This window comes from Rosa rugosa, chromosome 4 (assembly GCF_958449725.1).
Source record: "Rosa rugosa chromosome 4, drRosRugo1.1, whole genome shotgun sequence".
Taxonomy (NCBI): Eukaryota; Viridiplantae; Streptophyta; class Magnoliopsida; order Rosales; family Rosaceae; genus Rosa; species Rosa rugosa.
In genome coordinates this window covers 24421821-24435067 of record NC_084823.1, presented here as the reverse complement: position 1 = coordinate 24435067, position 13247 = coordinate 24421821, and the positions used below count along the sequence as shown (strand labels likewise).

The window sequence follows — 13247 nt, the reverse complement described above, 5'->3', positions numbered from 1 at the left end:
TAGTTGATGTATGAGAAATGTTAACATACCATAGCTTTACCCATTGGAAAAAATTCCATGCTAATCTCTTATACCAACAATAGCTTCCCCACTGTAAAAAGCATGGTCTTAATTTCATCATAATTGATCACTATTATGTTCAGCTTGTTTCATTAATTTATGACATTTATTCTGTTTTTATTCTCCAAATTTTGTTATAGGATTATGTGCCTACAGTGTGTGAGATAACTTGCTAGAGCTTATGTGAGATGCTATAGGCCATTTAGAAAAGATAAAATTTAATTTTAACCTCTCCAAATGTAGTTAGAACTTAGAAGTAGAAAAGATAACTGTCATTAAGTTATAAGACGTAGTTATGTAAGCTGCTGGATTAGTTAGATATGGATATCCTCCGATTTTGTTTGTTTCTTTGATTGAGCTAATTCCTTTATGCTTTGTTGTTTTGCAGGCTGAGCACCTTGCTAAGTTTTATGAGTATTGCAAGGGCTTGAATCTTGCTAGAACTTTTCAATTTCCAACATGGTGGATTGATGAGCTTTTTGCAAGCGCATAATTTAACCCTGAAAATATCGTTAGTAGTATAAGCAAATAGGGATCGTTCTACTCCGGGGATTGAGGGTACACCTGTCATTGTCAAACAATTAAACAATTAAAATTAAAACAAAGTATAATATTCACAAGTATAAACATTATTTACGAAAATGGGGGATTTTGTTTTTGGTTTTTTCGAAAATAAAACTAAGTTAACAAAACAATTAAAATGCAAAAACATAAAAATACAAATGGAATGAGAGAACAATATCAAAACCGAAACTTATGATTAAAATTGATTCAAACCCTAATATTGTTCATCTAAGTCATGAGAAAGGAGTTGATCATGTGAAACGTTCGAAAGCAAACAATTTCCCATATTTTACTTTTCAATGCTAATTAACCTAAGCGAAAGCACCTAGATTAATCCTATCAAACATGCAATCAAACCCTAGAAAGCTAGTCAATCATGTCATGTTTAACGCATTACACATAAAGAAAGGCTATCAACTCAAGTGTACAACTTAGTATGGAAAAGTCCACCTAATTGCAATCCTCGTTAATTAAATTCGATCTTTGCTCAAAACCTTTACTACTTTGATTCAAGTTTACACAAAACGAAAAGTCGATTTCATGTTCTTAAACCTAGCACCAATTATATCGAAACCCTAAGTGTTTGCAACCACATAAGATTAAAATACAAAAGTTATCTATAACGCAAATTTAATTAAACAAACCCACATAAGTAACTCTCGAATTACAATAATATGAATCTGAAAATTCTCAATTAATCATAAAAATTCCAGAAATTAATAACTTTGTTCAATCATGAATGTCAACTAAAGCAAACCAACGAAATTCAAACAAAGGTTACAAAGTAGAGGTCGAATTACACCGTGGATGGAAGATGAGGATGGATGATTTTCGTTGTGATCCTTGAAGCTTGAAAGCAAGTCTTCAATGGTGGATGATGGAGGAATAGTCACGGCTCCTTCTTCTCCCTTCGGCCTTGCTTGAACTCCGTAGCTTTCTTTAGAGGATGGAGAGAAAATGAGAGAAGCTCACGGCAACAATATAATTTTTCTGAATTTTTCTAAGGGATGTGGAACCCCTTTCAACGTCAAAGAGGTAGGTATATATAGGAGCACGGCTAGGGTTCACAAAGCAATCAGAAATTTCCACATAGCTTCCACCAATGAGAATTCGCCAAGTAAGCTTTGTGACGTAGTCCAACCAATCATAGAATGCCAAGTAATCCGTGTGATGTGTTCCAACCAATCAAAATTCTCTAAAATACCTCCCTAATATTTAATTGCCGAATTTCCTTGGAATTATTCTGATTTTCTTCATGAATTTCGGCTAATATTCCTTTAGGGAATTTAGGGATGCACCTAGACACGTTTTCAGCTTTTCTTGGTCTCCACCTTTTTCTCTTTCCTTTTATTTCTCCCTTGAATCTCTCTTGGCGTCATCTCCTTGATTATTTCTGATTTTCACGTTGGCAATCACACCAAATTATTCCTCCAACAATATTTCCTTCCCATAAAAGTCTCCCAAGAAAATCTCTCCTTGAAATCCTCAATCAATCATCTTTAATTCCCATGTTGTCACCTTGTTTTTCTCCTTAAGTATTACACAGCAAATTTAATCCCCAAGGAAAATATATTTTCCTTTTTAAAAACTCTTCCTTGATTTCCTCTTGCTTTGGACGGCAAAACTCTTAAGTCTCCACATTTTTCTCTTGACGTCACAAAACCCTAGTTTACATGGGCTTTATCCACTTTTGCCGAAAGTCCATCTTGCTTGATAATTCTTGGGCCTTCTTGCGTCCTCTTCAAGCCTTGATGTCTCCAACGTCATGTCCATCATAATTTCGATCACACATCTCAATGGGCTTCAGAGTTTTGCTTCACACAGTTTCCTCTTTCGAACAGGATTTCCTGGTTGGACCAGGAAAGCTTCATTTCTTCATTTCTACTCAATTGTGTGGTCCTTTGCATCTCATTTTTGCTCCCCTTGGTGTTCGCAAGCTCCTCTTTCCATTTGTGAGTTCATTTCCACTTTTTAGCTCCGAGGTCCTGAAAATAGAAACTAGTAAGAAAAATAGAAACTTTCCTAAAATGAAAAATGACAACTTTCCTAAACTGAAAATGGAAACTTTCCAAAAATGAAAAATAGAAACTACAAAATAGAAACTTTCTACAAATAGGAACTTTCCCAATCAAAGAATGGAAACTTTCCTAAACAGAGTTTTAATAAGGAAATAACGCAAGAAATGTAGGGAAAAGCAAGTAAAACGTCGCATTAAAATGCTCCTATCATGGATCTCAGCCCCAGGTCTGAGATCTCATTCTTCCAAACGTTCTTGTGCAGTGCCTTCACTACTTTTTTGCCGAGGTATCCATCGTCCTTCTCTTTATATCTAAATTTCACTTCTTTTTTGTTGGTTTTAGTTTATAGTTGTGGAATTTGCTTATCTGGGTCGGTGGTTTGATGATCATTTAGCTTAAATTCATGTACTTTTTAGCTTCATCAGTGCATTTTCTTACTTGGGTTATGCTGAATTTTGTGTTGAGCAATCCAGAGTTTACATGATGTCAATACATTTTCGGTTTTATGGGTTTATGTTCTAAATTAGTTGAAGTTAAACTTTAGGGCCTGGTATGATGCATATGGAAATTGCATAATGTGGATTCAAAGGCAATGAGGAATGGTGATTTGTCTCTCTCGTCTCTTTGATATACATGACTGATCATATATGTGATTGTGTTAGGTTAGACTGTTAGAGTCGAAATGTCTTGGCCGGCATGATTTAGTCCAACTTAAGCAACAGAAGTACAATTTCTAGGACGCCCTCAACTTCATGTATCCGTGTGTATTAGTAAGAATCACAGCTTGGTATATGACAGGAAATATGTTCTTTTGCAGTTTTGTACCATTCTGTTGGACACCGCTAAAGTTAGGCTCCAGCTCCAAAAGAAAGCAGTTGTAGGGGATGTAGCTGGTGCACCTAAATATAGGGGCTTGTTGGGTACTATGGCTACCATTGCTAGGGAAGAAGGTTTAGCAGCTCCTTGGAATAGTATAATTCCAGGATTACAGCGACAATGCATCTATGGAGGCTTAAGAATTAGGTTATATGATCCTGTGAGTTTTTAATATTATTCTTCCGTAATACATCCTGAATTGCCTGTTTAATGCAATCTTTGTGACACATTCTGTATATCCATAAACTACTTGTTGAACAGGTCAAACTTTTCCTTGTTGGCAGTGTTTTTGTTAGAGTTATTCCTATATACCATAGAGTGCTTGCTGCACTATTAACTGATTAGTGCAACCATCCCGCTAACCTTAATTGTATGTGAGTGTTATCTTAATTGTATGCAAGTGTTTTGCATCTGTAAAGGTGTCGAAATTACTGTGTATATATTCCTTGCCTTCTGAATTGAAAACTGGGAAATTTAGCTTCCTAATTTTATGACAAACTTTTACATCAACAGGTGCTCTGGCTATCATAGTGGCTAATCCAACAGACCTTGTAAAGGTTCGACTCCAAGCTGAAGGAAAATTACCCGGCGGAGTTCCTAGGCATTACTCTGGAGCTAAAGATACTTATTTCACTATAGCGAGGCAGGTTAGTTTTCTTAAAGTAGAAGAATGTGCTTCTTTGCCCCTTCTTTCTTTATATATGACCTTATCATCTTACTTATTTGTTTATTTGTGTTGTCAAAAATTAGGAAGGTTTAGGAGCTCTATGGACTGGGCTGGGACCAAATGTAGCACGAAATGCTATTATAAATGCTGCTGAGCTAGCTAGTTATGATCAAGTGGAGGAGGTAATTGCTTTCAATCTCTGAAGTTCAAGTATTATTATAGATCGCCAGTTATTGATAATTTCTACATATAGGATGATAATCCCCATGAATCCTAATTCTTCATCAGCATATATTGTGACTCTCTGGCTTTCAAGAACTGAATGCTAATGACATAGGTGTAAGGAATTATTACTAACTCAATTGTAAATATAAAATAGAATTTTAAATAAGAGTATATTCAATGATAGATAGACCAAAGATTGACAACGTACTAGAGGTGTAAGGAACTTTTAATAGTTGAAGTCTCTCTCTCTCTCTCTCTCTCTCTCTCTCTCTCTCTCTCTCTCTCTCTCTCTCTCTCTCTCTCTTCTCTCTCTATCTCTCTCTCTCTCTCTCTCCCTTCCTCCTTTGAATAATAATTAAGTAGCTAGTTCCTTAGTGTGTACCAGTGCATTCATTGAAGCCCTTATGGGACTTCCTCTGTTTGTTATTTCACTTTTAGTTAGATTACTTAGATGTCTCATGCCTGAATGATTTCATAAAAAAATTAGTAATGATGAAAAGTTTCTTGTTTCTTTTTCTTATGTTCAAGAAGTTAGTAAGCTTGCATGAGTTCAATGTATGGACAGCTCAAGAAATTCTTGAAACTCCAAGTGCATCAATTATAAATAAGTTTAGTAATACTATTTCAATGGATAGATTTACTTGTTATTCCTTCAATCTAACTTACTGTTGATGTTATATCTAGCAAACTGTTTTTATTTTTATAGGTGTGTGTATGCATGTAGTTGAAATTTAGTAGCATTATCTACAACATTAATTGTATGGTACTGCTGGAGTAAATATTTTTTATTTTTATAGGTGTGTGTATGCATGTCATCGAAATTTAGTAGCCAACATTAATTGTATGGTACTGCTGGAATAAAAACATATGTGTGTGTGTGTGTTCGTGCGCGTGCACTGGTGATTGTGATTACTTGTGCATGCTTACTGGGTAGCTTCTTTTTTTAGTGTAATATCCACTATAATGTAATATCCATTGATCATTTCAGTTCAAGGGAAAAAACACTTACACTCAAGAAGAGGTTGATGTAGTTCAAGTAGAGCGCTCAAAGCAGGTTGATGGATATATCCAAGATGAAGTAAAATAGTTAGCATATTTGCAGATTTCTTATTTATTGGAATTATGAAGTTATATATATGTAAAACCTACTCTATAGGAAAGTGCAGCAGCAACTTTGAATTAAATTGGTCAAAATAGTAGTAGTAGTACATTTTGGATTTTTATTCTCCTTTAATGAGATGAGCTTGTGGTATTTGTAGATTACTTGTCTTGGATCTTGGACCTCTATATAAGTTCTCATATAAGGACTTGTTCTATGTGTCATCTTTTGTACTTTTGATAATATGAGAATGTATTTTTTGTGTCCTCATATAGATTTAAGGACTCCATTTCCAGATCTTTGAGGACATAATTTTTATGTCCTAGTATATAAAAGAGGACACATATGGGAATGTATTTTTTGTCCTCTTATGGATTTAAGGACTCCCTTTTGAAATCTTTTAGGACACACAAATTGTGTCACGCCCCGGATTTTGAATGATAAATTCAAATCCGAAACCTGAATAATTACAATTACAAAATCCAAATCTCGAAACTTCGAGTTCATTATTACAATTCACTCTCACAATATATTATAAAGCTCAAATGAGCATAACACACCTCACAACTTACAATTGTTGTAAAACTCTAACAATTGCTCTAACCGCGCGATCACCGTCCTGGTTCTCCTGTCCTGTAGGATTACCCGCTACACAATTTGAATAGTGTACCGGGAGTTGCAACAACACAAAACCCGGTAAGCTTTTTACAGCCAGTATGAGTAAACAAGAAAGAACTGTTGATTTATTAGATTTCAAGACTACCACAAACCCACGTTACTTTCTCACTCTCATATATATATATAGACACTTATGAGTTACTCTCAATTTAGCTCATAAGATCACTCACTCTCATATATATATGTAGACACTTATGAGTTACTCTCAATTTAGCTCATAAGATCACTCACTCTCATATATATATATAGACACTTATGAGTTACTCTCAAATTCGCTCATAAGATTTCCCAACATTTGGTAGACAGACTCATATATATATATAGACCCTTATGAGTTACTCTCAATTTCCCTCATAAGGTTACCATATATATATTGACACTTATGAGTTACTCTCAATTTCACTCATAAGGTCACTCCACATTTGGCAGACAGACTAGAGCTCTAACTGAACGTAACCACTCGTCCGGCCACAGACGTGATTACGATTTAATACTATTAATAACCACCAGCCCGGTACGAGAGCGTGATTCACTAATAGATGCCATGGTCACCTCGTGACCTAGTGATCTCCACAGATCACAACAATTTATTGTTCCTCAACAATAAAACTCAACACCTCTCACAATATATTGTTTCTCAACAATAAACTCAATACCTCTCACAATATATTGTTTCTCAACAATAACTCAACACAACTCCAACAATACATATTATTTCACGTAAATAATATATATATAGACATTCACACAGGAATGCCTATTAATACCAACTATAGTTCATATGATTGCAATAAAATAACGTAATTAAATGTATTGGGTTCGTAATATGAACCACGTGAGGTTTACTCACCTCGATAATCCCGCTGCGTCTTCAATTCAGCTCAAAATACGATCCACAATCGTCCACCAACTCAAACCGTCAATCACCTAATCAAATGTGACTTGAATTTAGCTAACAATTCCAAAACATACTTAAACGACAATCCAACGGTCGGATTCTAACTTATATAAAAATCCGACGGACGGATTCTCACGAATCGCCTCCCGAATCACTGTTTTGCAATTATACGAAGATCCAACGGTCGGATCTTCGCCCATGACCACACAAGGTCATTGGGACAGTCATACGATCAACATATCAAAACTACAAGTCCATCAGACGGTCCGATCTTCACAGATCATTAGTCGAACAATCGAAATCGTTCGAAATCGTAAAATTCATAACTAAATCATACGATATCCGAAAATTGCGTATAATATATCGAAATGATCGTATTGAAATATAGAATCTAAAAATGCACAGAAACTATATTTTTGACCCCCGGAGTTGGCCGGAAAGGGCCGCCGGAGTTAGTGGCAGAGCCGCCGCCGACCACCGCCAATGGTGTCGGGGCCGGGCTGCTCCTCTTCATCTCATCAAGCCCAACCACTTTCCTAACTAGCATGAAGTCTAAAAATGACCGGAAGTGGTCGAAAATTACCTCAAGAAGAAAGAGGCCGAAATCGCCCAAAATCGCTCAAATCTGAAATTCGTCTTCCTCGGGTTGAATCGAGATGTGAAACTTGGTGAGTTTATAGAGCATGGCAAGGCGAACAAAGCCCAGTTGGTCTCCCCTCCTACCTTTGCCGGAGTTGGCTGGAATTTGAAGAAATGCATGAAAAATGGTCTGACCTTCTTTGCTTCGATTCGTTGTCTATGGTGAATGATAGGATGCAAGACATATATGAATGGAAAGCTGGTTTCAAGGCGAAGAGATTGATATCAATTTCATGGCCATAGGTGGCCGGATGAAGTCGTGGTGACGCCGTGAAGCCAAGGCAGCGAGGAGGAGAAAAATCTGGAAATTTTCGGGTTTCCTTCTTGGGAAATCTGATTTTTTGTATTTATAGAAAATTCTCAATTTTCAAATATTCATAACTTATTCATACGAACTCCAAATATTGCGTTCCACATGTCCACGAACTCGTATCGACGAGCTCTACAACTTTCATGAAGGAAGTTTTCCCAAATTTTGAACGTATAAAAAGTCAACTTTGTTGACCCCCTAAAAACGTTCGTTTTCGAAAATAAAATCGTTCGAACTAATTCCACAACTTCTCCAAGCTTCGTACTCGCTCCTACTATCGTGAAATCATTTCTAAAAATTCACGGAATTTAATTTGGATTTTCCGGGGTATTACAAATTGTGTCCTAGTATAGAAAAGAGGACACATATTAGATGATTTAAGGATGCAATTTAAGTGTCCTCTTATGGATTTAAGGACACCACATCCAGAGCTTTTAGGACACACAAACTGTGTCCTCGTATAGAAAAGAGGACACATTTCCAGTGTCCTTGTTTTAGACTTATAATGACTCCCGGATAGGACTCTTTTTTAAAGAGTTCTTGTATGTATTTAAGGACACTGTTTCAATGTCCTTAAATCATGTTTTTGTAGTAGTGACGACACGGATTCTCTAGTCCCACGACAACCTAATAGGGATTGAGTTTGACCTCAATCCCCGGCAACGGCGCCAAAAACTTGTAGGGGACATCATTGAGTAGAAAAATATGTACAAATATGATATCTCCTACTCCCAAGTATAGGAGGTTAAGTTTTAGTAAAGGGAAAGTGAGAGTATGATAGGAGCATAAAATGCGACGTTAATAATGTTTAAACCCTATATTTTGCTAAGTTATTTCCTTTATCTTGATCAATTTAACTTAGTTAGTGTTTTACAGGTGTAAATGGAGTCTCAAAGTCCAAAAATGGCTAAGGAAGGCACAAGTGGCGCAGAAATGGAAAGAAATGAAGAAATGGAAGTTCTCCCAGTTTGACTAGGAAAAGGAATCCCAGTTGAAGTAGGAGAAGGAAACCTAGTGTGACTAGGAGTTCTACTTGGACAAGGAAACCCAATTCTACTCAGATAAGGAAACCTAGTGTGACAAGGAGTCCCTGGTGGATAAGGATTACTCAAGAAGGTTCCGGAAGAGTGTAGAAGCATCTCGGAAAAGAAAGCAGTATTCAACTAGGAAAGCTACTTGCATATGGAGTTCTACTTGCACTAGGAGAGCCTTGGAACGTTCATGAAGAATCTAGAAGTCTCAAGAAGATCATATGCCGTGCACATGGAAGAGAAAGCAACAAGGAATTCGGATTTCAAAGCAATGTGGAGTTTGGATTTCTAGTTGAGTATGGATTGGAATTGCAGTGAGATTCTTGAAGGTTCTAGGGGGTTCTTGACGTTTCATTCTTCAAAAAGGCGTGGAAGACATGTGAGAGGCATGTGATGGCAAGGAAAACCAAGTTGGACTCAAGTTATGCTTTAAAGTCAAATCCATTACAGATTCGGAAATCTGCCTGTGCAGATCAGTCAACTTCAACAGAGCGCTGAAAATATCTCAGAGCTCATAAAATTATTATTTTTATATGGTTGGAAAGCTACGGATGTCTAGTTTCCAGAGCGTTTTACATTTCGTCGATATCAATTTTCTAGAGGAAGTTATGACCGATTTAGTGCACTTAGGTCAATTCTGCCGGAAATCTGTTTTGTGTCAAAGAAGTCCTAAATCAACAAGAACTTGGAGAAGTCAAGTAGAAACGAATTGGGAGTGCTTTGAGACGTTCTCCTATATATACCTAGTGTATTAGACGTCTCAAGGGGAACAATTTTCTCCACAATTTCGATTTCTCACTTGTTCTCTCTAGTTTTCAGGTTTTCGCAATCTTCAAGGAGCATAGCCGTTACCATCCACCTTCCTAGCCGTGATCAACACTTGTGCACCACCTTGGAGCTGCTTTGGACCTTGGGACGTTATCGAGGGTTGTTCATACCATCATCTTTTCATGTATTTTCACGGTTGTGGCTTTCTTGTAGTTAGAATTTCTGCTATGGAATTTCTGTTGTTTAAACCGAAACTATGATGTGACAAACTGATTTTTGGATTCAATTTTGATGTGCTTTTCATGTTTGATGTGTTTATGTGTTCTTGATCTTTGTTGATTGCCGAATTGTTGGAGTGATAATCTGATTTTGTGCTTAATTACATGTTAACGATTTTCTTGGTTTGACAAACAAAAAGGATGACTTGCATGTAACTTGCTAGTAATTAGGTTTTATGCTTTGTAAACCCTAATTCGAAATAAGTAGTAAAGGCTTGCTTTGAGTCGAAATTTGGTTATGCATGTGATGAATTGGCTTGCTTTGAGTGCTTGGATTTGCATGTTTATCAATTCTTTCTTGAACTTAATGATTTGAAAACGGATTTTCAACGCAGTTGCTTTGATTGTGTGATGTCTTCTTTTCGAAATAAAATTGATTTGGTGCTTTGCTATTTCGATTGACTTAAGAAAGAAAGTTAAAAGGGACATTGGTTGCTTTGATCTTTGTGTCTTGGTTGATAACTCTCCATGGTAATTAAGAAAGATTAAGGGATGCATGAATATGTTGTTCTTGAAAGGTTCTTGATGAATTGTTTTCCAAAAATTCTTCTTTTCCCACCTTTGTAGAGAAATTATTTTTGTTCTTTATTTGTTTTCTGAAAATTTATGTTTTCAATCTTCAAAACCCCCCTATCTTTACTTTTTCTTGTTTGTGTAAATAAATAAAATTAACTTAGAATTTTAGGCTGCATATAAATCGTAAATAACATGTTAATAATCTGAAAATATATTTTAATTCCGTGAATAGTGTTTTTGTGAATAGTATTTTAGGATTTGTGTAGTTAGAGTTTAATTAAGATTTGTTGTTTGTGTTTGTGTTGTATTTGTATTTCTAATTCGTGTTAGTTTAGAATTTGTTTTCTAATTGGATTTGGTTTTCTAGTTTGTGTATGATTAGTATTCTTTGTTGTATATGGATTTCTAATTTGACTATGACTTGTAAGATGTATTCTAGTAGGAGTATGACTACTAATTTAATTCTAACTTGGATTCTTTGTAATTTTCGAATTGTTGTCTATATATACTTGTTATTTTCGTTTGTTTTGTAAATTCTTCTCCTTAATTTCGTTTCACATGTAAGTACCCTCAATCCCCGGTTTAGAACGATCCCTGCTTATCCTATACTAACGCTCGACATTTTCAGGGTTTAAATTGGCGATGCTTTTGCGCGTATCAGAGTATCGTACCCAAGGGATTGAGTAACTCTACCCTAAGCTAGATTACCGTGAAAATAAACCTAGAAAACACATGCAAAGTCTACCTTTTTACAAGTTCAATAGTTTTGGCCCTTTGGAAGCCTAACTACCAAAAGTGATATTAACAATGGTAGAGTTAATATCACTTTTGGTAGTTAGGCTTCCAAAGGGCCAAAACTATTGAACTTGTAAAAAGGTAGACTTTGCATGTGTTTTCTAGGTTTATTTTCACGGTAATCTAGCTCAGAGTATCGTACCCAAGGGATTGAGTAACTCTACCCTAAGCTAGATTACCGTGAAAATAAACCTAGAAAACACATGCAAAGTCTACCTTTTTACAAGTTCAATAGTTTTGGCCCTTTGGAAGCCTAACTACCAAAAGTGATATTAACAATGGATAGTTGTGAATTGGTTTTTGAATTAATTTTAACTATATTAAAATTAAAGTGCAAATAAAGCAAAGTAAACTAACAAAGTGTAAGAGATTTGATCAAATGAGATAAAAGGGGTTGTAAGGCATCACACCTAACCTCCTTTGTGCAAATTCTAAGTAACCAAATCTAACATGCTCATGCCAAGATGGAATCCCCCTCGGTTCTCTTGATTATCGAGTAACCAAGAAACAATTATACTAGAGAATGTATTTAAGCTACCCTTGATTATCGAAAATAACTCTCCTACGAACCATTTAGATAACTCTTCTTTGATTATCGGATACAAGTAGACCTATGTAGATGCAAGCTAAGTCCCTTGATTATCGGAAATCTTACCCACACCCACATGATAAGCCCAATTGTAAGGAACCCAAGCAACCTTATTTGATTATCACAAGATTACCATTTCTACATTTGCAACATTCTTTAGTTTACTAAGTTTGTCAAGCCTAGCATACTTCCATGAAATTATCAACACTTACAAACCTTAGGTGACAAATCTAAGATGCATAAATGAAGAACAATTAAACTAGCAAAGTAGAAATTCATGGCATGATCCATATTAAATTTAACTACATAGTTTGTACACAAATTCGGCTAGGGCTAAATCCTAGCCCCAAATTTATTCTACTCATAACTCATAATTACACAAATTAAAGCCATGAACTTGTAAAGCATCAAGTAAAGAGAGAGAGGAGTAGAGAAAGGAAGGAATACCCACGGGTTTGGTTCCAAAAAGATCCAAACCGTACCTCTAAGAACACTTTCTACCCTCCAAGATGCAAAACAAAGTGAGAAATGCTTCTTAGTATGGTATTTTTGGTTTCTAATAAGAGAAAGGAACCAAAAACACCATACAATTCCACAAATCTCTTAGAACAATGATGAACAAGGCTTGAGTATATGAAACTAGAGTTGTGATTGATCAAAAGTGTATAGATATTTCGGTTTTGGTAAGGAAAAAACCAAGAACCCAAGAAGCTATACACCTATCTCTACACAAAGCTAAGAAACTAAGAGAAATGTGTGAAGAGATGTGTGAGAGAGTGAGAGGAGAAGATGAAAAACGTCCAAATGAAGGGAGGGTGTTTTTATAGGCCAAAAGTGATGAATGGAGGGTGGAGATCAAAGGAAATGAAGGGCTAGATGTGATTGACAAATGTGTAAGCACAAAATGTGGATTTAGTCTTTAACTCCACGTACAAATGACCTAGAAAGCCCATAGATATTTTGGTGGAGAAGAAAAAGTAAGAGTAGAAGGGTCATTGTGTAAGGGAACAAGGTAATAAATGGGAGACAAAGGTGTAAGGTGTAAGAATATGACCACTTGTCATCTTCAAATTTTGAATTTCAAAATAACCTAGACCTAAAGTCTTCCTACCTAAAGTCTAACACTAATCAGTTCTTTCTTGTCCTCCACACATGTTCTTGGCCGGCGAACTTGGCCGGAAATGTCTGGAATCCGGCGTTGACCTTCGTTGACTTCTTTTTTTGTCCGTTTGCGCA

The 13247-nt window shown here is 36.0% G+C and overlaps 1 protein-coding gene across 1 annotated transcript; it reads left to right on the top strand.

Moving 5' to 3' along the window:
• The first annotated feature begins 2851 nt into the window (after positions 1 to 2851).
• Positions 2852 to 4388, top strand: LOC133744535 (mitochondrial uncoupling protein 2-like). The gene is made up of 5 exons (XM_062172630.1): positions 2852 to 2928; positions 3441 to 3678; positions 3780 to 3850; positions 4024 to 4165; positions 4269 to 4388. Exons 1-5 carry the CDS (start codon positions 2852 to 2854, stop codon positions 4386 to 4388), a joined length of 648 nt encoding a protein of 215 aa, XP_062028614.1.
• The last annotated feature ends 8859 nt before the right edge of the window (positions 4389 to 13247 follow it).